Raw genomic sequence first — 27,578 nt, forward strand, 5'->3', positions numbered from 1 at the left:
TTTTTATAATATAATAAATAATAGAAAATATTGTTTTTTTAAACACTGCGTGTATATATATATATATATATGTAAAGTAAGTTTTTTCTGAAACAAATAGAATTTTAAGGCATTCCAGTAATATTTTTTTATTTTTCTGATAAATTATAAATAACTAATTTTTGTTTTAATTTATTTTAGCATTTATATATATTTTAATAATATTCTATGTCTTATCTCTAATTAATTTTTTAATAGAAAAGCATAGAAATAAGTAAATTAAAATTTTATTAATATAATAATATAAATTTTGTTTTAAAAATTATTTATTAATTAATTTTAATATTATTTAAATTAATATATTAATATAATTAATATTACTATTTTTAGTATTAAAAATTTATTAGATAATAAGAATTAATATATTACTGAATATAATATTAAAAATATAATTTAAATGTTATTTACAAGAATTAGAATTATTATCTAATTATAAAATTAATTTATTAATTAATACAATATTAAATATAATTAATATGTTATTTCTTAAGATAGAATTATTATTATTATTTGATTAGAAAATTATTTATTAATTAATATTATTATTTTTTATGATATAATTAATATCATCATCTGATTAAAAAATTATTTATTAGTTAATATAATATTAAAATATAATTAATATATTATTTTTTAGAATTAATTTCATTGTTTAATTAGGAATGTATCTTATAAATTAATAAAAAATTATAAATTATAAATAAACTTAAATTTTATGTGTTAAAATAAAGATTTTATGTATAAAAATTAAATATATATAAATTTTAAAAATTAATATATATATTTATATAATTGAAAATAAAAATATGAGTTAAGAGATTTAAGTAAGCTAAGAGACTTAATAAGATAAATAAAACAACAATAATTGTATTGGGGGAAACCAAATTGTAGTTTATTTTAAGATTGTACTCTTTAAATAATTAGCTTGTCTTGTATATCATAAATTGGAAGAATATGACATCTAATTGTCTATTAGTATCAACATTAAACCCAAAGTCCTTCAAATTTAATTTCATTTTCACCACAAATTATTTATTATTTATTTGTATTTGTATTATTATTAATTACAAAAGAAGAAGTTAAACGACGTCGGAGAGTCTTGTCATAAGCAAGATGGAGGGGGCGGGGCTGGGGAGAGTCGTCATCCTCGTGTGTGTGGCCCATCACTCCCGTTTTTATTTATTTTGATTTTTCTAAAAAATATAATTGTTTTGAATCTATTTTTTTAAAAAAAAGAGACATTCTCTCTATTTTTCTCTTATTTCAATCTCAATTGTTTTGTAATATATCTCTCTCTCTTTCTCTTGCTCTCTCGAGGCTATTAGTTGTTTTGTTGGAATCTCCTGTTTGATTCTCGAGGAAATTGAACCATTTAGGTAAATGAAAAATGAAAGATTTCTTTTTATTTTTCTAAACAAAATATTTGGAATCTCAATTGCAGATCAATATCATCATCATCTATCTCTCTCCTAGTTCAATGGATCGTTATGTCCGTTTCTACTTGATTTTTTCTTCCTCTTTTAGGGATTTTAATGTTCTTAGGGTGATTTTGATGGTTTTGATAGATCTATGCATTTCTGTTCTTCTTCTTTTCTCTCGTGTAATTTATTGAATGTGATCTTGGATCAGATTTAGTTATTCAATTAGAAAATTGTGCGCATGATTCTACAAGTTTTAGTTTAATTTGTGTTTCAGTTGCTTTTATTTGTAAATGAATTGGGTCTCAGTTCAGCCGTATTAGCATTTCCTATTACTACAAAGCATAAAGATTCTGTTTCTTTCCTTTTATTTTTTTGGTAGAGAAAAGTAGAGATGAAGTCTTTAGAACAGATTTAAAGAAACTAGTATGGCTCCAGGAATTGTGTTGTGTATGGTACTGTTATCCCCTCTAAGGGCAACGCATGTTTGTTTTGTTAGAGCTAAGAAACTGCTTATTGATGGCGAGGTATTGCTTGGCAGTGGCTAAGGCTAGTGATTATTTTTGGAGTTTTTATTATAAAAGGATGTTTGTGTCTATTTGGGCTGGGAGGGGAGTTCTTATAATTGCTAGGTGCATTCTACTTGCTTCAGATAGAGGGTCTTTGATAGGATATGTTAAGGAGATTAGCTTGGTGGTTAGGTTACTGGTTATGCAGTTATCTATCATTTGAAAGTTTGGCTTGACTAAAAGGTAAGAAATTAAAAAGAAGAACCAAAGAAGTTAAGGTTCTATGATGGCTGGAATTGCATCTCCTCCAGTCCGATTCAGGTTCTAAAAAATTTCTTCCTATTGCCTAACCATCTATAAGTTAGTTGGACAATTAGGTGCACACATGGAATTTTCAATGGCCAGTTCTTCGTTAAACAACTCATTTTTCTGTAGGATTCTCATTTTAATGCTTTTATTAGTAGAAAATTCATATGCATACTATTTAAATTAACTACTTCAGGTAGATATGTTTTGAGGTTTTAAATTTGCTTACCTGAGTTCTGACTAAGCATCTCTTTCTGGATCTGGTAATGACAATCATATACTATGTTATTTCTAGAAGAGGTACTATCGAGAGGTCCAGTTTTCAGAGATCTTGGAAATTGTGTTTGCAGCAGAAGTGGGAAATGGTTAACAGGTTCGCTTTATTTAATTTCTGCGTATAGGTATTATCTCCACATATAGAGACCTGAAGCGATTGTACCAAACTTTTCTCTGTTGCACAGGTATGGGGTGTATTAATTTGCATAGAATATCATGTTGCAGTGCATAGAGGGATTTATCACTTCCCTACTCCGGTGTTGTGATCTTGATTTATACAACCAATCAAGAGGCCTTGAAGATCCTGAGCGCCTTGCCAGGGAGACTGTGTGTATGCTACTGATCTATTGTTTATGATCATATTGTTAATCATTAGTTCAAAATTGTTTCCCAATAAGTTTGCTGTTTCTATATGTAGAGTTCAGAATGCTTACCATACAATTACTGTGATTCTGTTTCTTGCCTATGTTGTTTGGTAATGATTGCCAGAAAAATGGAAAAAAGAAAACACATGTGAAGGAACATATGTATCAATAAATAGGATCTGATTCAGTTTAGTCATACAAGTGTGTACTAATGTATTTTGCTGTAGGGTTTTATCATATGTATATTTTGATGTAAAGTGATTGTTTGCTAATTTGGTTGCAGTCAGTGTAAGTGAAATAGAGGCACTGTATGAGCTCTTTAAGAAGATTAGCAGCGCCGTTATTGATGATGGGCTAATCAACAAGGTTTATTTCTTCTTTATATAACCTGTTAAATTTTTACTTCCGCCATGCATGCTTATCTATTTAGATTCATGATTAAATGAATTCCTGCATCCTTACACGAGAAATGACGGAAATCTTTACTTTTTCTCTTGCTTCCTCTTTCTTTGCCTCTCTTCTTCCACCATTTGCAACAGATTCTTTTTAATTGTGCTCGCATGAGAGACTTATATATTCTTTCGTCCTCTTATGTATGATTAACTGAATCCAAAAGCAGGGTAATTTAGTATCTGTAATTCCAGAGGGAATAAAGTTCCAAGAACTTGGATTTTGGCCATCCATGTTCACATTTTCCTTTAGCTCTGCCCTTTTTCTAAATTAATGTTAACTATTAAGTGGTTTTAGTGCTAAATGATATTTTTATTTAAGATTTAATTTGGTGTTATTTATAAACAAATTAACAAGTTTAGAATAGTAAATTAAGTGAAATGCAAAAAAAGAAAATAGTGTTTTTTATTGAGGCATATATTATTTATTTTGTTTGTGGAAGGACTCGATTGGTCAAAAACTGTCTTAGCCTCGACTCATGTGAACTTAACTGGTCCCTTAAAATATTTCGTGCTTCTTTTTCTTCGTTTAATGCTGCTTTCTTGTAGTCTATTCAGAATGAATTCATTTTTTATCAATCTCAATTTTATAGGAGGAGTTTCAATTGGCATTGTTCAAAACAAACAAGAAAGAGAGTTTATTTGCTGATCGGGTAATATTTTTTTATAATCCCATTTTTATGAATTATAAATTGTATGACAGTTATTGGCTTAAGAGAATCAGTACCTTCATCCATTTGCTAATCTTTTTGCACCTGCTGTTCTCTCTGCATTGCCTAATGATTGCAGGTCTTTGACTTGTTTGATACAAAACACAATGGGATCCTAGGTTTTGAGGAGTTTGCTCGTGCTCTCTCTGTTTTCCATCCAAATGCTCCAATTGACGACAAGATTGAGTGTATGTAATTTCAAGATCAGTTATTTTTTCTTCCTTGAGTTGTGCATTGCCTTTGTCATTAGCATATTCTATGCATCAATTTTGTAGCATTTTTTCGTGCATAGGGCAAATTGGCACAATTTCTTGGCGAATGACATTTGATTTTTAAAAGATTTTTTTTAAAGCTTTTCCAAAACCATGGTTTGGGAGAAGCTGGATTTTCTAGCTTTTGCCAAGCCAATGGTTTCGAAAAGCTGCTTCCGGAAAATAAGAAGACATGAAAAAGCTGTGTCAGACAGGGCCTCCTTATAGATGTGCTACAGTTTGGCATGCATCTAGGATGATGAGCTCTATATATTATGCTTTATTTCTAATTACCATGCAATGTGATGTTGCAGTTTCTTTTCAGCTGTATGATCTTAAACAGCAAGGTTTTATTGAGAGACAGGAGGTCAGTATCATTATTTAATGATTGCTTTTTGTTACTTTATTTGATTCTACAATGCAAGCAATTCTTTATTAGTCATTTGGTTTATTTTTAGACGGTTCAGATTTTTATCTGTTTATTATGCAGGTGAAACAAATGGTAGTTGCTACGCTTGCTGAATCTGGTATGAACCTTTCAGATGATGTCATCGAAAGCATAATTGATAAGGTGATTCTTTGAATGGAACTAGTGTATTTTTTACAATGACTATGATCGTGGTTATATAGATCAATGCTTTAGCCTTTAGGATTTCAACCCCGTTTCTTCTGCAAGTACTTGATACAATAATTTCTCCCTGAATTCTGGAGCCTTGTTACAGACCTTTGAGGAAGCTGATACAAAGCATGATGGGAAGATTGACAAGGAAGAGTGGAGGAGCCTTGTTCTGCGCCATCCATCTCTTCTGAAGAATATGACCCTTCAGTATCTCAAGTGAGTTCCAACTTCCAAAAATTACTGCAAAAAGCATATCTCTGAAGGGTATCAGTTAAAAAGGATGGGATTTTGGTAATTTTGTGAGTGTGATAAGACGTGTAGATGTAATCAGTTATGAAATGCTGTCTTTTTTCATTTTCCCCTTTCTATAACGGCATTAACAAAGCTCTGACATCCTTTTTCTTCTCTGAGCAGGGACATTACCACTACATTCCCAAGCTTCGTCTTCCACTCACAAGTTGACGATACTTAAAAAAATCGAGATTTTCCTTCAAGTGCAATAAGTTTGTTAGTGTTATGACTTGTTTCTTCATGAACAAAATGGCCCTCACACTTGTAAAGGGCGGGAGAGGGGATTTCTGCATTGCGCTGGTTGTTCTTTTGATAGCTTTTGGCTGTGTATATTTCTTCTATTCAATTACTGATATTCTGCTTATCTATCAGTACTTTTGGTTTCACAGCGGTTGCGAAAGGTCCATTTTATTTTTGTGTACGTTTATTGTTAGGACGATGCTGCTGTGATTTTTATATAAGATTTATGGACAGAAATGTGGAGCTAAAGTGATGTTGTGGAAACAGACATTTCTGTGGTGAATTTTGCCCCACTCTTTTTAAACCCTTTTTATTAGCTGAGGCCAATCATCGTCGCTTCACATTTTTCTGAGTTGATTTGTCTTTGTAATTCATGGAAAAAGTAACAGTCATTTTCTTACGTTTCTTACCAGATGATTTTATCTAGTTTTTAAACATTATTGTTTTCGTTTTTTCCAGGATGCAATTGCAATTTAGTAACAGTAACATAGTCTTAGATAGAGTTTTACAAAACAATTCATACAAGAAATTGCAAAGCAGAATAAACTCCTTAAACAGCCATATTCTAATTAATTAAGTGGATTTAATAAAGATTCCTGAGGATAAGCAAATAACAAACCAAAAGCAACATTAACAAAGAGCTTGACTAGCAGACCATCTGGAAGACAGCAAGATTTAAGATGAAAGTGAAATACGACTTGGAACAATAGCGGGAAACAAGTTCACCTTACTGCATAAAAAGAACTATATTGTTTAAAAAAAAAACCATCTAAGGCAGTTCCAAATGAACACTATTCAAAATTATCTCATCATAATAGGGCATTAAGCATCTAGGATGATCACTAAAACAGTACCACAGCATAAAAAGGAAAAAATAAAAAAAAAGGAACCACCAAGTAAAATGTTCATCAGATAGCTAAGTTATAAAGAAAAAGAACAAAGGGCTTAATCAACTTCCTCCATCTTGCTTCCCTCAGCATCAACCTCTGCATCCTCAAGAGGAGGCATGTCACCATCTCCCTCACCTGCATCCTCATCAATGCTCAATCCAAGCTTCAACATCCTGTGGATCCTGTTTCCGAAGGTGTTGGGGTCATCAAGGCTGAACCCAGATGTGAGAAGAGCAGTCTCAAATAGCAGCAGGACAAGATCCTTCACTGACTTGTCATTCTTGTCAGCATCAGCTCTCTTCCTCAGTTCCTCCATGATGGGGTTCTCAGGGTTGATCTCCATGGTCTTCTTGCTTGACATGTAACCAGCCATGCTGTTGTCTCTCAAAGCTTGTGCCCTCATGATCCTTTCCATGTTGGCAGTCCAGCCATATTCACCAGTGACCAAACAGCAGGGGGAATCAACAACACGGTCTGAGACCACAACCTTCTCCACCCTGTCTCCCAAGACATCCTTGATCACCTTGCACAGACCCTCAAACTTCTCCTTGAGTTGCTCCTTCTTTTGCTTCTCATCTTCACTCTCATCAATCTTTAGACCTTCCTTAGTAGCAGATACAAGTTTCTTACCCTCAAACTCCTTCAGCTGACCAACAGCATACTCATCAATAGCATCAACCATGAAAAGGACTTCATAACCCTTCTTCTTTAGCTTCTCAAGGAATGGGGAGTTCTCAACAGCCTTCTTGCTCTCACCAGTGATGTAGTAGATATCACTCTGGCCCTCCTTCATCCTGGTCACATAGTCCTTGAGACTGGTCAACTCATCACCACTCTTGGTGGAGTGGTATCGGAGCAATTCAGCAAGCTTGGTCTTGTTGGTGGAGTCCTCATGGATACCAAGCTTGAGGTTCTTAGAGAATGCCTCATAAAATTTGTTGTAGTCTTCCTTGTTTTCTGCAATCTCAAAGAAGAGCTCAACACACTTCTTCACCAAGTTCTTTCGGATAACCTTCAGGATCTTGTTCTGTTGCAACATCTCTCTAGAAATGTTAAGAGGAAGATCCTCAGAATCAACAATACCCTTGACAAATCCAAGGTACTCAGGAATTAGCTCCTCACAGTTGTCCATGATGAAAACACGGCGAACATAGAGCTTGATGTTGTTAGGCTTCTTCCTAGTGTCAAAAAGATCAAAAGGAGCCCTCTTAGGAACAAATAGGATGGCCTTGAACTCAAGCTGGCCCTCAACAGAGAAGTGCTTGACAGCCAAGTGCTCTTCCCAATCATTGGTAAGGCTCTTGTAGAAAGCAGCATACTCTTCCTTGGTGATTTCCTCAGGCTTCCTCATCCAGATGGGTTTCTGCTTGTTAACCAAAGACCACTCATGGGACACCTCCTTAATCTTCTTCTTTTTCTTTTCCTCCTTCTCTTTCTCTTCATCAACTTCCTCAACCTTTCCTTCCTCGTCCTTCTTCTCTTCCTCATCCTCATCATCAGAAATCTCCTTCTCGGTAGTTTTCTCAATCCAGAGAGAGATTGGGTAGCTGATAAACTCAGAGTGCTTCTTGATCAAATCCTTAAGGCGGCGCTCCTCGAGGTACTCAAGCTGGTCCTCCTTAAGGTGAAGAGTAATTTTTGTACCCCTGCCGAGGTTCTCACCAGAGTCTCTGGTAACGGTGAAAGACCCTCCAGCCTGGGACTCCCAAACATACTGTTCATCATCATTGTGCTTGCTGGTCACAATAACCTTCTCAGCAACTAAGTAAGCTGAATAGAAACCAACACCAAACTGTCCAATCATGCTCACATCAGCTCCAGCAGCCAATGCCTCCATAAACTCTTTGGTTCCAGACCTTGCAATGGTACCAAGATTGTTCACCAAATCTAACCAAAAAGAAAAAAATGAACATCAGTAATGCAATAAACAAGAAGCAAACAAGGAACAACAAAATTTTAAAAGAGAAAGACGAGGACTAAGTAAACTTACCAGCCTTGGTCATGCCAATACCACTGTCAATGATGGACAATGTGTTGTTGGTCTTGTCAGGAATAATGTGAATGAAGAGCTCAGGTTGAGCATCTAGCTTGCTTTTATCTGTCAAGCTCTCAAATCTAATTTTGTCCAATGCCTGTAAAATTACTAACATCAGCAACCAGCCAAGAACGTGCATAATTACTACAAAAGTAAATGTTTTAGCAAACACAATCAATCTAACTTAGCCCATTAATCCAACAAACAAACAAATAAAACCCAACAAGAAAAATCACCAAAACAACATTAGGTTTATCTACTCTCAGAAACACAGTTATTTGCCTTTATTTTACAGTTACTGCATTACTTTACCTACACATTAGAAGTGCAACACCATTCCAAATACAGATTTTAACTTCGGAACTCCAGATTCATAAAAAATTAATTTTGTTAAAATGAGCTCTATCTACCGACACAACAGGAGATTTTATTAAAACAAATTCCCATCCACAGATTAGGGTTTCAAATATCCAACATGCTTAATAACTCCAAAACCAGACCGAAGAATAAGTATCATTTTTCAGCTATTAAGTCCTCACTCAAAATTCAAAAATAAAAATATCTTTAAACAAAAGAAAAGCAAAAGCCAGTCCGTAAACACATACAACTACTCTTACACGCGAAAGAGAACACCATACACAAATCCTAAGAATTAAATGCCAAAAAGGCAAAGTAATCGAGAGTCAACATATATCACAAGGATACATATGCATATGAACAATAAATAAGAAGAAAAATAAAACAACAGAAGTAGATCTGGAGAGAAGATAACGTACATCAGAGGCATTGCTGATAAGCTCACGAAGGAAGATCTCTTTGTTGGAGTAGAAAGTGTTGATGATCAAACTCAACAACTGGTTGATCTCTGCTTGGAACGCAAACGTCTCTGTATCTGCCATTTTTTTTTAACTTAAGCGATTACTATTGATCACAATCTTCTTCAAACCTAGAAATCTAAAGAAGAAAGAAGAAAAAGCAGCAGAATCGGTGGTAAAGAGAGGCGTTTGAGGGTTGAGGATGAGCAAGTAGCAGGAAATGGAGTTTATATAGAGCCTCTTTCCTAGGGTTTCTAGATCCTTCTATATCCCTCCCTCTTTTAAGACTTTTCTTTTCCTTTTATTATTTTCTTTTATTTTATTTTTTCACTATTTGAGTTTTTGAATTGGGGTTTTGATTGGGTTACCTGCAGGAGAATGAGGCGATTGGAGAAAGCACACGTGGATGTGTAACCGCGTTTTAGAGTAAGACCCCTCTTTTGGAGGTTTTCTGGTTGGCTCAATCGATTTCTTATATTTCAATGCCAAACAATTCAGGTCTTTCTTTGTAATTGTTAAAAAATAAAAAGCATTTACTAATTAATATCATAGAAGATGGGAAACTTTATAAATTTATTAGTTATTTTGTTAATTATATTTTCAAATAATATTAGAAATATAATATTTTTTAAGGTTAGTAACTATTATTTAGTTGAAAAAAAAAATTATTGACCAGCATGCTATTTTTCAGCATTGGAATTATTAGTTGATAAAAAGAATAATATATTAGTCAATATATTCATATAATCATTTAAAGAGAATTCTATGGTTACTTTATTTTAAAACAGAATAATCATATTTTATTTTAATCTACTAATAAAATAAAGACTATATTTATAATTTAAAAAAAAAAAAAGAAATTGGTAACCTATAATTACAGGTTACCAAATAAAATGAAATTTACTAAAATAACATAAGATAGTTTTAAAAATTCATACACCTTTAAAATATATAAAAGAAAAATTAGTTTAATTTGTGAAAAAATATGAAAATAATTGTCATTTTTCGTAATTCAGCAATAAATTTCACAATTATGAAAAGATTTAATATTTTTTATAAATTTATCAATTTTTCATAAATCATTAAATTTTGTAAAAGTTATTATTTTTTTATAATATTATTTATTTTTGCACAACTAGTTTCATTTATGAAAAATTAGTGTAATTTACAAAAATATATGAAAATGATTGTCATTTTTCATAATTTAGCAATATATTTCGCGATTACGAAAAATTTAATATTTTTCATAAATTTGTCAATCTTTTCGTAAATTATTAAATTTAGTAAAAATTATCATTTTTTCATAACATCATTTTTTTTTTTTTTTGCAACTAGTAACACTTATAAGAAATTAGTATAATTTGCAAAAGGAATATGAAGAAGATTATCATTTTTCGTAATTTAACAATATATTTTGCGATTATGAAAAATTTATTATTATTATTTATAAATTTTTTAATTTTTTATATAAATCATTAAATTTCATAAAAGTAATCATTTTTTGCAAAGTAATTAATTTTTTGTAATATCATTTATTTTTTCGCAACTAGTAGCACTTACGAAAAATTAATATAATTTGTAAAAATATATGAAGAAGATTGTCGTTTTTTGAAATCTAGCATTATATTTCGTGATTATGAAAAATTTAGTGTCACGACCCCATCTGTGGGCCCGTGACCGGCACTAGGGAATGAGTAGGCTTAAGGCCACCGAATCCCGTAGTAAGCCTGACACTCACTAACTCAATCAAATCTCATCTCAAATTAATATTATTAAAGCCACAAATAATCTTAATAGTTAATTACTTCGGTCTGCTAGAAAAATTAGGCGAGACCCGAAACTCAAAAAATTACCACTGATACCTCTACTATTACCACTGCGGAGAATCTAATTTTTTTTACAATTTAACATACCAAATCGAGTACACCACCCGATGATGAAGAAGTCGGGTTACTGAGTAAGAGTCGCGGGAAGACTAACAATCACGAATCTGAAAAACAGTAAATGGAAACTGTCAGTCTCGAGAGTGAGCTAAAATCAAATAATCTGGGGACTATTGCATTCTTCACAGAAAATATAGATTATTCGAATCAGTATATCAACCATACACATAAATATCAATCATACTATAATCATACCATAATAAATAAATAAATAAATAAAAATATATTTTTACTTTTACAGGACGAGTGGCTCAGTAGAACCCTAACCCCAAATTCTAGTAGCCTTTTGGCTCTCTTAATCCAATAAGACTCGCGCCCAAATAGCAATGCTCGACCAGGGACCTTACCTCCAGTCTGGTCATTTAAGTATCCAAATAAGTCGGCGCCCAGAGAGCAATGCTCGACCAAGGACCTTTACTCCGGCATCTCATTCCAATAGGACTGGCGCCCAGAAAGCGAAACTCGACCAGGGTCCTTAACTCCAGTCCAGTCACTTAATTTTCCAAATAAGCCGGCGCCCAGAGAGCAATGCTCGACTAGGGACCTTACCTCCGGCAATTTACTCAAATCAGCCCAGAGAGTCATGCTCGACCAGGGCAAAACTCATAATAATCTTATTACCTGTCCATGATCATTACCGGTGCGCACGCGGTCCTGATGTAACCCACCATGTGGCATGTTCTACGAAAGCTACATTTCCCAAAACGCAATCATCACATTTAATAGATATCATTGTCTAATGAAATCATTCAACACATATTGAAATAAAGATTAAAAATTTAGGATAAAGCAACGTGCAATTATTTATATTGCGATACTAATCATCATATTATGCATAAATTTCTAAAATATCATATTAAATTCAGACTTAACAATAGTGCAACGATTAAGTGACTTTAACTCACAGATTTGGCGACCTCCTAACTCTGCTCCGGTGCCTCGGTTGGAGAGAGCCGAACAGACGGATTATCTAATCACAGAAAACAATTTATCAAAACACTGAAACAATCAATCATTAATCCTAGGTATAGACTCTTATGACTGATTGTCTAAGAATCCCGATTTGGTAAATTCTATCGAAAAATTCGGCAGAACCTCCTCTACAACACGGATATTTACCCCCCGTAAAATGGGTCTAGGACCTGCTAGAAAAACACTTCAAATATCCAACAATTCAAACAACGGGAGTCGGGTCCCCAAACTTCACTATTTTTCCCGACTCCGCCACACAGCACAAAAACGCGACTATGGCAGGCAGTCCGACAAATAATTATTTAAGATCACAAATATCATCTAATACACAACACAATCAATAGACACACAATTAAACCAAGAATTCTAAAATTAACGGGCCAGAGAAAATTACCGAGACGCTCGATCGCTCGGTCGACTCGCCTCAAGCCGCCGGAGTCCGATCGACGATCCGAACTCACCATCGGACTCGAAACGTCGCGCTGATGACGATCCCTTCTTTCGATTGTTCGATCCGACCCCCGATCATCCTGAGAGATTTACGAACGATCTCGACCGTCGATTCGTAAACGGAGTCCGATCGCCACGAAACCAGTGCCATTGCGAAGCTTGAGCTGAGGAGAGTCGGGATACGTCCTCCGATCATCCATCCTCCACCGGAGCTCGCCGGAAAAGCCAGAAAATGCGGCTGCCACCATAAATTTCACTTTGCCGGATCTAACAACTCAAGGCCGCCCTAGGCGTCGCCGTTGCTGCCAAAAGAGAGCCTTCGACGAGAGGAGCCGATTGCCACCGGAAATAGCCGACAAGGCCACCTAGATCGGCCGGAAAATGCCTAGAAGTCGCTGCCTTCCTTGCGCTTCGCCTCCGACACCGGAGCCTCGCCAACGCCATCGGCTGGCTACCGCGCCCAAGACTCGCCTCCAGCCTTCTTCCTTCCTCTTCCCGACGTCTCCCTCTCTCTCCCCGCTTCTCTCTCCCTTTTCTTCTTTCTTTCCTTCCAATATCGACATTAGACCCCCAAACTTTCCTTCCTTACAATTTGGTCTCTCAACTCTTTTAATTACTTACAATTTCGCCTTGCAAAATTTCTAATTAACCCCCAAACTTCTTTTTAGCCTTTCAATTAAGCCCTTAACTAATTAATTTGGGCCAAATTAGAATTATTGAAAATACATAATTACATACCCCTGACCGAAATATTTATTTATAAAAATACCGAACTTACAAATTTCTATTAACACCCCATAATAATAAAATTATACTTTTAATCCTTATTTCAAAATAAATTTCCAATTTAGTCCTAACACACAATTAAATTAAATAGCCAATTTGCTAAATATTTTTCAACTTAAAATTAAATACCACTAGCTAATTAAAATTCCAATTTTTTCAAAATTCTTTTATAAAAACACCCTTTACAAATTCTTTCATAATTCTCCAATATATAATTTTATTTATATATATATATACATTTGGGAAAAAATTTAAATAACTAAAAATATAATTTATTCCTCAAATAATTTACTTGATTAATTTCTTAAATATCCAACTAATTGGGTATAGAAAAATAACTCATTTAATTGTCTAATATTAAAATTTCTATTAAATCATTTCAAATTAAACCAAATAAAAATAAAATAAAATTAATTTAAATAAAAACTCATTTATTAATTATTATTAATATAATCATTATTAAAGAAAAATTTTCGGGTATTACATTTAGTATTTTTTATAAATTTATTAATTTTCTCATAAATCATTAAATTTCACAAAAGTAATCATTTTTTTCGTAACATGATTCATTTTTTCGCAACTAGTAACACTTGCTAAAAATTAGCACAGTTTGCAAAAAAAATAAGAAATATTATCATTTTTATAAAATATTAATTATTTTTATAATTATAAAATTGTAGAGGGTGCAACATATTGCTAGTCATCTTTACTTATAAAATTTAAAGGATAAGATTTAATCTAATTTAGAATCAATTGTGTTTAAAATAAAATAATATTTTAACCGAAATGCTATTTTTTAGCATTAGAATTATTAGTTGATAAAAATAATAATATTTTAGTCAACATATTTATATAATCATTTAAATATAAAAAGTTAAAAATATAAAATCTCATTGTTTAGCATAATTCTTTTTTATAAAAAATAACTATACAAGACTTAAATTCTATATATTAAGACTTCTATGTTTTAGCATATATATTTTAATAATATTTTATAAACTCGTCTTACTAATAATTATATTATTGAATTACTATTAGATATTTAATTTAGTATTAATTAAATAAATAATTTAATTTAAATATTAAAAATTAAAAATAATTATAATAAAAATTACGTAACATATGCAGAGAAATGACTATTTATATAAAAATTTAAATTTCTATTAATATAAGCATGAATCTTTGAAAATCTTACCAAATTTCAAAACGTATAATAATAGTTATTCCAATTAACGGTAAATCTGAAATTTGTTTTTCAATTCAAAACGATATTTTGAATTTACATTGCTACATGCATGGATCTGTGATAATAGAACGTGAACATAACTTCTTTACAAATTTCGAAATGTATAATAATAATAATAATAATAATAATAATAATAATAATAAAATGTTATTTGAATACTTGATGACCTCAATTCTGATTCGATACAATCTGTCTTTTCATTTGGTAATAGTAGAAGAAATGTGCCTTTTGTTTTAATTTGAGTAAGCATAGAGCAAGAGGATACTTTAATCAGTTGGGTGAGCTTTAGAATCCCTTTATTTTTAAGTTCTTTTTCAATTTTATTAGGTTTTCTTTTTTCAATTAAACTTTTGTAATATTATACTCTTAAAAGAACAAAATAAAAAAGATAAAAATTATAAAATGAGAGAGTCATTCGTCAATTAAAAATAGAAATTTTTTTATTTAGACTTGATGTATATCCTCATCTATATACCAATACATTCAACTGACAGATAATTAACACATATTCATCAGTTTTAAATAATGAAGTACGTGTCTAACATCCAATATTAAACTATAAAGTACTTTTATATATATATATGTCATTCTCTTATTAGTTGCATACACAATTTAGGAGCTAGCTAGAATTTATAGTATAAGTTTCAAGTGATATAAAATATGATTCTAGTTAAATATATACTTAAGAGAAAAAAGAGTATCATTCTTTGAGAAGTTAATAACTAAAAGCAAATATACGTATAAATCTATCTAAAAGAAGAATGATTTACACTTGTCAAAATTGCTCAGGGCAAAGTTCAAAAAATACCATCCAAACATGTCACCGAAACAACTGAATTAACTGTATTACTGATAAGACCAGAGGTCATCAAGGAAGGCTGAATCCCCATAGACATCATCAGCAGCAGCAGCAAGGTCTTGGAGAGTAGTGTCAAGAGTCCCAACTGCACCAGAGAAGTCTAAAGGAGCCTGATTGTACACATAGTTTGCTGTCATATCTGATAAGCTGCAAGAAGAATTATGAGAAGTAGAGCAATTTGTCAAGCTCCAATTCTCATCTAGCCTTGAATTGCTTGTCTCACCAACAATGCCATAGTCATTCAGACAACCAAAGTAACTGGTTACAGGGTCTCTGATCATGTTGCAATCAGCCAACTTTTCCTTTCCCTTGTCTGCAAAAAACATGCACAAATCTATCATCAGAATTAAACAATGTCTGTTCTGGGTTTGCTGTCGAAGTAAATTCAGTTAGTTATGTGAGTAACTATATCACTAAATGTTCCACAAAGACTATAGCAGTAGTATTTAGTATGCATTACCATTGTAATTGAAGCAAGAATGTGATGATCCTGGCACCACCAACAAATTTTTCTCTTTGTTGTCAACTGGAAGAACACTATTACTATCATAATTGTACCCGGAAGCAGAGTCTTGAAACATGGATAGATCATCACCAAAGCTTTTGCTAGTTGAAGGGATGTTATTATTGGTAAAACAAAAACCATTATCAGGTTGATTTAGAGTGCAGAATCCATTGCCATTCTCATTACTTGGAACCCAAGAAATCGAGTTACTAACCCTACTTTTTGCCTCAACAATCAACTTCTCCAAGACATCTACCACCGCCTGCAACTCCTCAATCGACTTGGAATTTTCAAAATACTGAAAAGCCGAAGAGAACCCATCTCCTACGTTCGTTAATCTCGCGTTCCTTTGCGATAAACTGTTAATTTCGCTCTCCAAACCCTTGATTTCACCCAAAAGAGAGAGCGCAGATTGTCTAGCTCCATTATCAACGGGAACAGGAGCACAGTTATTAAGGAAAGCATCAAGAACAACATCAGCCGAAGGATGACCAAAGGAGTAAACCTTTCGTTTAGGTTTCGAGCAAGGAGAAGCAACAAGAACCGCTAACTGAGCATCACAAAGCATGAACAGTTCTGCTGCTTTATTAAACAAGCCATTGCGTCTTTTGGTGAAACTAACTGACCTCTGCTTTTGGGATTCTAACTTCTTCATAGGACGTTTTCTTGGTTTGAACATTGTAGGTGTTAAATTTGGCAAAAACCAGACCCACTGGGTCACTCTCCACTGCTGCAGTAATACAGTTCTTTGTTTTTTTTTAACATACAAATTGGGCAAAATAGGATATTTATAGCTGCAGGGTAAATCCTACGGTAGTTGGGACCGCGATTCCATTAAAAGAACTCACAACCAAAAAGCTTTCACTAGGCAATAATGGTAATTAATTAGCTTTCACTGAGTTATTTATTATAAAATAAAACCCAATTGACTCCTATAATTAAATAATCCATTTGGGTTTACCACTAAAAGAAATTTGTCAAAATGTATTAACTCAGAATTTTCCTTTTTAGCTCGGAGGATTTACAATTCGGGTATCTGCAGCTAAAGCTATTTTAATTAAATTATTTCATTTTTTTATGGCTAGTTAACACAAAATTATTGGTAATTTATATGTGAAAACAAATATTTAAAGAAAAGTATGGAAGTTGGTAAAAATATTTCATAAACGCTAGGGCGTGTTTGTTTGGGAGCAAATTAAAAGGAAAAATGCAGAAAATGGCACAGGGGTGGTTTTCTAGTAGTGGGACTAGTGGTGAAGATCAGCAGCAGAAACCTCAATCGTCATCGTCTCTACTTGCGGATTGGAATTCATACGCAGCATCTCAAGATGCCGATGAGAGCTCTGGATTGGGAATTGGGTTCGATCTTGAAGCCGTTGTTCGCTCCGCAAACGACTCCGTTTCTGGTACCTTCAATGTGTAAGTGTCGTTTCTGCCTACTGGGTTTTGTAGAATTTGCTGTTTCAATTATGGGTTTGGGTAGGTTAGTGTTTTTGATTCTGGGTTTTGGGTGTTTGTTTGATAATTTTTTTCTTATTGCAATTAGATTATAACGGGTGGTTTTGCATTTCGATTGTGGCAATGCACAATTAGGTTAAAATTCATTTTCTTAGATGCGTTTCAATCTTGAGAAGATTGGTAATAATTGTGAATGGAGGAGATAAGGTACAAAAGAACATAAATTAGCTTAGTGCAGTGTAACTATAGGATACAATGGGACAAATTCATGTACTGGATGGATTATTTTAAGGAAATAACAAATTTATAGCATCTCAAGTAAATAGGATAGTTGCGATATGTTGGTTTTGTCTCAACAGTGATTGATATGAGGTATGGAAGATGATACAGCTGAAGTCCAGAATAGTTCATTCCCCTGTGAGTGGGAATGTGAAAAAAAGATTGTACTCTAAAATAGAGATCTGCTTGACCTTTCCAACAGATACTTCTTTCCTGCAATTCTTGGGATAACAAAGAACATACTTGTATCATAACTCTTCCCTCGTTCTTTGTCCTCTCCCAATTTTACTTATCTGCTAATTTTTCTTTTATTGTCTTTTAAGTTATAGCAATGCTTGATGTGATTGGATTGAAGGATTCTGCACGGGTCAAAGAACCTTGTATGGTCAATAGTATCTAATTATCTATCTATTAAGAAAGGGAAAATGCATGCTGTTAGTTCATCAGAACTCTGCAGATTGATAATTATCTGTCCTCCAACAATTCCTTAAACTTAACAATGTTGATTTCCTTGGGTTATATTTAGTGTAAACTGCAATTGTGCGAAGTAAATTACTAGAAGGCACCATTGAAGACAAATGAATTAAGGAAACTCATAATAAGCTGCAGTGAAGCTAGTATTATGATAAAATATTTAATTTCCTTTTCATTGTGATGATTTCAATTGCTGTTTGGTTAATTATATGTAATGCAAGAAGTTTGGTTTAGTCTTTCCAATTTGTTGCTTTAGCTCATCCTTTCTTTGAATTACTGGCTGAATTATCTCTTCTCTGAGTTCCAAATTTTCCATTTTGTGAGATAGATGTATTATGTCTGCAATATAACAATATGCATTTCCTACAATTTAGCGCCTAAGTAGAGAGCTCAGTCATCAGAATTCATTGAATTTGATAGTTGCTTTATTACCAATTTAGTATTGGTTCAAAAGATATTCAATGCATCTTTTTCCTCATGAACTTGCAATATTTTCCTTACTAAACTTCTAGTTAAGAAGCAATTTCTTGTGATCTTATCTCAATTGGCATGGGTAATAAGCATGTTTTAGCTTTTGTGTGGCATTGAATTCTGGTATACGTTCAATAGGTGCAGCATGGTATATCCTCAGTTTTTGAATTTTTAAATCAGCCCATTTAGGCCATCTTGATATTTTCTTTAGAAAGGAAACTAACAGACTATAAAAACTCTTATCTTCTACGAAAGACTTGGACTGAGTTTTTTTTAATTGGTTTATTTAAAATCTTAAAGTAAATTAATTAGTTTCAAATTCTACCTTTCAAGTGATAGGTCAGATGCCCACTTTTCTCTCATCCAACTACTCGTTGCAAAAATTTGAGTAGATTTATTTGTGTTGTATAGCACTATCTAACTCTGTATCATTATCATTTGTTTTTGGTGCCTTGTTATCTGGATCATCAAGGGCAAATATTGAAGTATGAATTCCTCTTCTTGTAGTATGAAACAATTATTTCCAATTTTTGTTATGTTGTAGTGTTTTCTTGATAATATTTATCCTTTTCAATTTATATCTGATTTCAGCAATGGAAACAAAGCATACTCAGGTGAGGTGAGCAACCTAACAAGGTACTAATGCTCTTTTGGCGCGTTGCTTTCTGTTCCTTGGTCAGGGTCTCTAAAGGAGTCAGGGATATACCTGGAAGTTTCCAGTCTGCTACCAGTAATATTCCTTCAGGAAAAGCTCTTATGTATTTTGGTTTATTTCTGGCAACTGGAGTGTTCTTTGTCTTCATTGCATTTGCCTTGTTCCTACCAGTCATAGTGCTGATGCCCCAGAAATTTGCAATTTGTTTTACACTTGGATGTGTCTTTATTATTGCATCATTTGTGGCACTCAAGGGTCCCAAGAATCAATTTGCTCACATGACCTCAAAAGAGGTATTATGAGAAATTTTGACGCGCTTTCCTCTCTGCAATATACATCATGCATGGCACATTCTCTCAGTTGATCGCTTAACGTAGTTATGAATGACTAACCTAAACCTTGATTTTCTTTCGCTTGTCCCTTCAATATTTATTCAGAGACTTCCTTTTACGTTGGGATTCATAGGCAGTATGGCGGGTACTATATATGTCTCCATGGTGCTTCATAGCTACATTCTTTCTGTGCTATTCTCTGTAATACAGGTATTTCCATGCATTCCTTTTGCAGATTTTAGTTCCATTTTCTATTGTATTTTATAATCCATGGTTGGTTTGAGATGCTATTCCCCTTGCACTTTCTGCATTCCATTTAGCTATTTGTCCTGTTTTACATTTGATCTCAGTAAAAGCAGCCGTGTGACTAGTCGTCCACACTTGTTTTCTTCCCTCAATTTTATCTGTTTCCTTTCTCTCCCTCTCCCTCTCCCTCTCCCTCTCCCTCTCCCTCTCCCTTGTCCACATTGAAAAGGATAAAACTAGCTCATATGATGACAAAAGTTGATGTTTTCCATGGAACTTTGTAGGTTCTTGCCCTTGCATATTATGTCATTTCCTACTTCCCTGGTGGGTCTGCTGGGATGAAATTTCTGTCGTCGTCCCTTATCTCATCGGTTACAAGATGTTTTGGGGGGTGATGGTGTCTTCAGGTTATGGCTGCCTTGTAATTTTTATCTCGCTCCCTCTCCCCATATATTTTGTGTTAAATTGAATTTGTATTAAAAATAAAGCTGGTTGATACTAGAATATATAATCATTAAACTCTTATTCCGAATTAAGTTGGCCCAATACATCATTGGATACCTAAACTTGCACAAGAAAACCCATAATTTCCCTGAACTTCAACTTAAACCTCTCAGAGATACCTCAATTTATATATTTTAATACTTTTAAGCACTTATTGGTAGGATTTCATGTGTGCCTTGCACGCGCTTTTCACTGAGTAAAATTTTTTGGCTTGTTCTTTGCTCTTTCATCTTCTCTCACAGGTTTCACCTAATTATCTTTTACTGATATTATTTTTTTTTCGTTCCATTTCTCTCAAAATTTAAATTTAGTCTTAATCATTTTCAACATCTTCCTCGTAATTATCGAGGTTCCATGAATAGAAGCTTTTGCAATCCTTTGATGGATTTTCTTCTATAGTGAAGAATCTGGTTCAATATTTGATAATGATTTTTTTTTTCTTTGACAGATTAGTGAGGTCTTAAGTGAGATTTGACTCAAATTGTTACAATTTTCAGTTATTCAAGTCTTCACTCAACTATTGCTTTACCAGTCATTAGTTCACTCTCACTAAAATCGGAGCATATATAGAACACACATAGAGAGAGAGAGAGGGAGAGCGAAATAACGAATTTACTTATCGAATCTTGCTGTTAGATTGAAATAAAAACATTCAAATCATTTAATTTTTAATATCATTGTTTAATCCTATTTCAAGAAAATTATTATTTAATTTTTTTAATTCTAGAAATGATATTTCCCGAGAGCAAGTAATATGTTTAATGTAAGTGCACGAACCCTTCCTATAGTAAGGGTAAGTTCACCACGAGATCGATTTCTTAAAGAACTATGAAGCCATTTATTATAAAGATTAATTATCAACACAAAACAATAAAAATAAATCTAAACACTCTAAATCAATATTTTTAAGAAAATAATATTTTTAAAGCAAATTAAATAAATTATAAAGTAAATATATAATGATATAATGTATGAAAACTATATGCTAAAGATAGTATTTAGCCTAGCAATTACTTAGTAATCCTTTTATTTTACTTTAAGTTTAAATTTAATGAATGTGATGGTGATGGTCCTTTTTCTTTAGTCACTCAAATTAATCATGCAACTAAAATTTCTACTACCAGCATAGATTGAAACAAAGTTGGTGTCTTTAATACATTCAACCTAATTTTTTTCATAACAAGTATTATTATTAAAATGATATGATGATCAACTAACAACAATAATTGAAACTAATAAAGATATGAAGGTAAAGAAATCACTCATTAAATAAATAAACAATAAAATATATACATAAGTAAAAATGTTAACCTAAACATTTATAAAAAGGCTTAATTGCAAAAGAGTACTCGACCTTTGACGTTTTTTTTTTAATTTAATCATGTATTTTTAATTGTAATAATGTCATGCGCGACCTTATCAATTTTATCAAACCGATACATAAATGAGATTTCTGGTGAAGTTTATTCCACGTGGCTACCGGAGCTCTGGTAAATTAAACATGTAGAAACACATTTTAAAGCCAAATCAGAAACGGTGCGTATTTGGCATCTTAAATTAAAGATCCTTGTTCCCAAATTCATCGTGCTTCATATGCCCCCAAATACCCTAATTCCCAAATTCATCTGCAATCTTTAATCCTAGTTTTTCTTATTCTCGTGCTTCATATGCCCCCAAATTCACATTTGTCTGCTAGTTTGAAACTAATGGTGTTGTATTAGGTTGATGGAAAGATTCATTTTTTATTCTGGTCGTGTAATGCTTCAATTGCGAGCTCGATGAGTAGTTCAATGGCTTCATCCTGACATAGCAATGGCTTCCTTATACGAAAGAAGTGATGAATCATTTAAAGGCTGAAAAAGACACATTAGAAGAGGTAATGAAAGTGAAGATGGTAATGGAGTCAACGATGGTTGAGAAAGTATGTAGAAGGAATAGTTTGAGTTACTGCAAAAAATGTTGATGACTGCAGAAAACTATTGCAGAAAATTGTTGATGACTGCAAAAAGCTTAATTCTGAGAAGAAAATGCTACAAGAGAGTATCCTGATGTGGTTTGAGAAAGTTTTATATTATACTACTCATGACTGTGGTTATTGGTATTGGTATTGTAATACCTATGAGTTTAGCATAACTATTGGATAAATGTTTGTATTGTAATTTGAACAAAAATATTAAATAAATGACAATGTTAATTTATGATTATTGAGGCATTTTACATAGGCCATATAACTTAAAGTTGGATGCCTTGCACATATATGGTACTAGTATAATGGTACTAGTATAAATCATAAATGGAGAATACAAGTGTTTAAGAAGAGTATTTTCTGATGAAAAACATTCTGTTCATAGGTGTGAAAACAAAGACAATTTTTGCCTACAAAAAAAAAATAGTATAAAGACTGCTACAAAGAAAGGCACAAGTTTGCAAATAAGATAACGAACACAATATTTGCCTAGAAAAGGAAATGTCCTGCTTTATATTTAACCACAATTGCAATAACCAATCAAATTGCTTGACTCTATTGGGTTTCAACAGGTGCAACACCTCTCTCACCATTTTTAGCTCCTCTGTCACGACCTCTGCCCCCTCATCTTCCACCTGTATTGTTTGTTGAACTTGCAATTGTTGGTCTGGTATAAGAAGGAACTGATTTGCTCTTACTTGTTCGCACGCTTCACGCCTTTATACCAGAAATGAATTTCACTCTCCTTGATTCAGGCATCTAGAAACCAAAACACAGTTGTTCCATTAGACTAGGCATAAAATAATAAGAAAGAAAAAAATAGATATTATATTACCCTCAAATACATATTGCTAAAATCTTCAAAGATTCTTACTCCATAATCTTGGTTAACATGTTCGTACAACCATAGTGAATACAAATTGGGCTTCCCACTGTTCAAATGTAAACCAAATACAAGTGTTCAAATAACTTACTAATGCAGTTTCTTTTTTCCTTCTTTGAGACCCATTTTTTTGTTGTTAAGCCAGATTGAGATCCACTTGAAGGTATGCCAGTAAATTAACCTGGTCCAGATTGAGGTCAACTTGAAGGTGTGCCAGCAAATTGACTTGGTCCACTTGAGCTAAGGACATCGGACTGAGTTGTTGGGGAAGTTGCGGTAGATCCAAGTCCATAAGTTGCTTTTTATGGCCTGCTACACTTGAATGGCAGTTTATGAGGCCTCTTGAAAGATGGATCATTTTTCATCTTACAACTCCTTTTGTTGTGCCCAACTCCTCCACAAACTGCACAAGTCATTTGAATTCCTTGTCTGGACAGTTTATTAGGATTCTTTGGATCTTCAGTGATATCTCTCTTCATGTTCTTCTTAGGTCTGCCAGGCATTTTCTTAAATTTGGGTGCCTTGATTGGAAGCCCATCAGCTTGTGGCCACATTTTTCTGCCATTCAGTGGCTCAAGAGCATTTTTGTAGGTCTCAATATAAGTTTCTATAGTATAGTACTTGTCCATAAAGGTTGCACTATCCTGGTTCATCCAATGAATGCTAGAACAGGCATGGATACACGGAACACCTGTTATCTACCATGCTCTATAAGTATAAGTGTGCATATTTATATCAACCACAAACTGATCCTCTCTTATGTTCACTTAGAACTTGCCATCAACAATAGGTTTGCAAGTACATAATCTGCTATTGTACTTGATTTCTTCAAGCTTAGTTCTTATCCTAGGTGTGATGGAGTCAGTTAAATCACTAGCATGCATAAACTTACTGTGCATTCTCTCCATTAATGCACATATAATCTTTTCTAGTATGTCTATAATGGCCATACTTCTAAATTTCATAATGTAACCATTGAAGGTTTCATTAACATTGTTATCAATCATATCACACTTAGGAAGCTCACAGATAAATGACTTACAAAATTTGGATGGATCTCTCTGTAAAAAATTGTTATAGGCAGCTTCATTCTCTACTTTAATTTGATAAATGGCTTCCTTATAAGCAGCTTCATAAGTACTTCTAGCTGCAATCCAATACATATTTTTTAATACTTGCCACTTAATCTCCTTCTTCCGATTACAATAAACATGCCTAGCATAATTTTTATGTTCGGCAAAAAATACTCGGTTCTTTATAACATTAGTAAGACCCTATGCAATAAATCAAATATAACTATTCAGCAAATACAAATATAAACTAAACAACAATTAAAACAGTTAAGAAAAATCACCTTTTGTTGGTCTGATATAAAGCTCCAGCCTAAACCATCTGTAATTTGCAACTCCTCTAAAATAATGGTTAAAAACCAAGTCTAAAAGTACTCATTTTTGCATTCAACTACAGCCCAAAGATGGGGAACATTTGATTGTTTCCATCTTTAACAACTGCACATAATAATGCCCCTCCTAAAAAAGTTTTCAAAAAACACCCATCAAATTCAATAATGGGCCTGCAACGATTCAAAAACCCTTTCCTCAATGAACTAAAGCCTATAAAGAACCCTTTAAAAGTGCAGTCTTCATCAAGGAGGAAATCATTCCTTATCCACCTTTAGCAATTCAGTTTTATAGTCTCTTAATTTAGCATAATATTCCTGTATAGACCGGTCCTCTTAGCATATTAAGTGCTTTCCATTTTGCCCTATAGCACTTTGTTCTTGACACTTGAACACAGAACTTATCAAGTAAGTCATCCTCCAAGTCCTTCATACTCCAATTGGTATTTCTTCTGAATTTATGTATATATTCCTTAGCTATCCATTTAGAGGTAGCTTGCCTATTTTTCATCTCCCTAGGGCACCTATGCTCACCAACATATGTCTTAACAGCAAAAGTATGCTCTCTTTTAATCATGCTTCCATACAGTCTCTATGAGCATCCCTTGTCACATCTCATTTGAAGTTGGTACTTGCTGCTTCTCATCACCTGCACATTGTGACCATTAATAATTGCCCATTTACAAACTTAGCTTTGCACTGATGTGCATCTTCAAATCACATTCCAAGAACTAGCTGTAAATACTTATGATCACAACTGGGATCATATACAACCCTTTTTCTCCTCTTTCTTGAACCCTCTTCAATGCCATCCTCATCAGTACTGTCTGAATTCACATCCCCATCAGAGTCTTCATATTCACTTACAAAGTCAGATGGTTCCTGTCCAGCATTTTATAGCCCTAGTAGTGCCATCAGTAGATGATCTTTTGAACTGCAAGCCAGTGTTGCCATGTAATCTATCAGCAAGCTCATCAACAGGCACATAATTCTTATACTTTGCTATACTTTTCCTTGCTTCCACATACTCATCATCATCTGACAGTTCATTATCATTTAGTCCATCATCTGTGCCACTTTCATCAACTGGTAAGTATTCAGGATCCTCTTCTGATTCTACTTGCTGCTGCAATTGCTCACTATGTTCAACACTGACATCAAACACAGTGTTCCACTTATCACACTCAATCTCATCCTTAGTTTCATCTAAATTATCTACACCTTCTGGATTTTCACTAATACAGCTAACACCACCATCTTTTCCATGAATAGATTGACTTATGCCACCAGGCAATGCTATTTGTCCTTTCTCTCATTCGATATAGACTTGTAATACACCATTGGCATCATCTATATACTTAATCATATCCATTAAACCTTTATCATCCACCATCTCCTTTAACCCATCATTCAAACTCAATCCTGGAATCTTATAAGAAATCTTTGCCCCATAATACCCTAATTTTCTGCTTCATCAAGTATGTCCAAAAATCCTATCTTATCTGGGTCTGATCCATGTTTAGGCATAATATTTCCACCTATATAAACCACATTCCCACAAACAGATGCAAAACGCCCACCATAGTTTATATACACAGAAAACCTGTCAGATATTTTATTGAAAGAGTGCATGAATATTAATATTTCAACAAGACAAGCAAAATCATTACATGAATAAGACCATACAAACTATGACAAACTCAAATAAATTAATACCAAAATTACAGTACCCTAGAATGACAAACTCAAATAAATTTTGACAAACCCAAAAGTGCAGTAATAAGAAAATGATTCATGCCCTATCCCACACATATAGCACTCATCTCGTTAATGTAAAAGCTTCTTAGAAAGGCCATTAACAATATAATAACTTACTTGTCCTTTTCTAGTGGCCGGTACTTCAAGGAACCACAATGTCTGATCTTCTTCAATGTCTTTGCTGCTTCAAGGGACCACAATGTGTTTGATTCTTCAAAGTACTACAATGTCTTCGCTTCTTCAAATAAATGGATTCGGTAACAAATGATTTCACTCTCTTTAAAGAAATAGTTTTAGTAACAAATAACGGCTATTTCAATTTTGGCGATTTAGGGTTTTCTTACACCATATACGCCATCGTTTTTTTTGTTACGATGTAAAAGAACGCATCGTTTCTCCTCTCCAGAACGCACCGTTTCTGATTTGGCTTTAAACGCACCGTTTCTACGTGTTTAATTTACCAGAGCTCTGGTAGCCACGTGGAATAAACTTCAATCGAAATCTCATTTATGTATCAATTTGAAAAAATTGATAAAGTCACGCATGACATTGTTATAATTAAAAACACGTGATTAAATTAAAAAAAAAATGCCAAAGGTCGAGTATTATTTTGCAATTAAGCCTTATAAAAACTAGTCTAATATATTTAACCCAATGATTGTGGTATTAAATAGAACGATATAAAATAAGATAGGAAATTAAAGCTCTCTCTAGATTCAGAATTTCTACAAGTAGAAAGATGATTGGTCCTCACTCTCAACTTCTTGAAAAGCTTATTAGATCTTAAAAGAACAATGAAACTAAAGCTAAAGTGTTTATAGAAGAACTGTAAAGAAAATAATGGTGGAAAGATGCATAGAGCAGATAGGAGAAAACTCTCCCTCCTCTTTAGAATTAGACTTGCAGAGATATATATAGAGAAAAGTTCTCTTCTAAATAAGTCTCCCTAGAGATGTATATCCAATATAAGTCTATTTAATAGATAAGACAATAGGTATCCTTATCTCCACCAAATACTATCCCATAAATAACTCTTAATATAAATCCTATTAGTTATATAAAATGATGAAAATGCCCTCTTGAGCCTTGTAATTTTCAGCCAGGCCTTGCAAATCGCAGTCCATGCATCTTAATCTTGGGTCTTGACATGAACATGTCCAATTATGCTCTTTTTTAAAT

The 27,578-nt window shown here is 33.3% G+C and overlaps 4 protein-coding genes across 6 annotated transcripts; 2 read left to right on the plus strand and 2 right to left on the minus strand.

Moving 5' to 3' along the window:
- The first annotated feature begins 1,253 nt into the window (after positions 1 to 1,253).
- Positions 1,254 to 5,756, plus strand: LOC8271849 (calcineurin B-like protein 3). 2 transcript variants are annotated; one of them, XM_048378013.1, is made up of 10 exons: positions 1,254 to 1,415; positions 2,568 to 2,645; positions 2,734 to 2,879; positions 3,197 to 3,279; positions 3,956 to 4,015; positions 4,152 to 4,260; positions 4,638 to 4,690; positions 4,814 to 4,894; positions 5,046 to 5,158; positions 5,357 to 5,756. In XM_048378013.1, exons 3-10 carry the CDS (start codon positions 2,765 to 2,767, stop codon positions 5,412 to 5,414), a joined length of 672 nt encoding a protein of 223 aa, XP_048233970.1. In that variant the 5' UTR covers positions 1,254 to 1,415; positions 2,568 to 2,645; positions 2,734 to 2,764; the 3' UTR covers positions 5,415 to 5,756. The 2 variants fall into 2 exon arrangements, with proteins under 2 accessions (XP_048233970.1, XP_048233972.1); XM_048378015.1 differs by having other exon boundaries at positions 1,260 to 1,415; positions 2,571 to 2,645.
- A 424-nt stretch (positions 5,757 to 6,180) lies between these two features.
- Positions 6,181 to 9,440, minus strand: LOC8271848 (heat shock cognate protein 80). Its single transcript, XM_002532131.4, has 3 exons — positions 9,175 to 9,440; positions 8,354 to 8,495; positions 6,181 to 8,250 (listed from the first exon to the last, which is right to left on the minus strand). Exons 1-3 carry the CDS (start codon positions 9,295 to 9,297, stop codon positions 6,419 to 6,421), a joined length of 2,097 nt encoding a protein of 698 aa, XP_002532177.1. The 5' UTR covers positions 9,298 to 9,440; the 3' UTR covers positions 6,181 to 6,418.
- A 5,965-nt stretch (positions 9,441 to 15,405) lies between these two features.
- Positions 15,406 to 16,925, minus strand: LOC8271847 (agamous-like MADS-box protein AGL62). Its single transcript, XM_002532130.2, has 3 exons — positions 16,896 to 16,925; positions 15,930 to 16,782; positions 15,406 to 15,782 (listed from the first exon to the last, which is right to left on the minus strand). Exons 1-3 carry the CDS (start codon positions 16,923 to 16,925, stop codon positions 15,457 to 15,459), a joined length of 1,209 nt encoding a protein of 402 aa, XP_002532176.2. The 3' UTR covers positions 15,406 to 15,456.
- A 47-nt stretch (positions 16,926 to 16,972) lies between these two features.
- On the plus strand, positions 16,973 to 20,425 carry LOC8271846 (protein transport protein SFT2). 2 transcript variants are annotated; one of them, XM_002532129.4, is made up of 4 exons: positions 16,973 to 17,393; positions 19,337 to 19,604; positions 19,749 to 19,853; positions 20,174 to 20,425. In XM_002532129.4, the coding sequence occupies exons 1-4, from the start codon at positions 17,182 to 17,184 to the stop codon at positions 20,282 to 20,284; spliced, it is 696 nt and encodes a 231-aa protein (XP_002532175.2). In that variant the 5' UTR covers positions 16,973 to 17,181; the 3' UTR covers positions 20,285 to 20,425. The 2 variants fall into 2 exon arrangements, with proteins under 2 accessions (XP_002532175.2, XP_048236177.1); XM_048380220.1 differs by having other exon boundaries at positions 17,255 to 17,393; positions 19,248 to 19,604.
- Positions 20,426 to 27,578: the final 7,153 nt, after the last annotated feature.

Source organism: Ricinus communis, chromosome 1 (genome assembly GCF_019578655.1).
Source record: "Ricinus communis isolate WT05 ecotype wild-type chromosome 1, ASM1957865v1, whole genome shotgun sequence".
Lineage (NCBI taxonomy): Eukaryota > Viridiplantae > Streptophyta > Magnoliopsida > Malpighiales > Euphorbiaceae > Ricinus > Ricinus communis.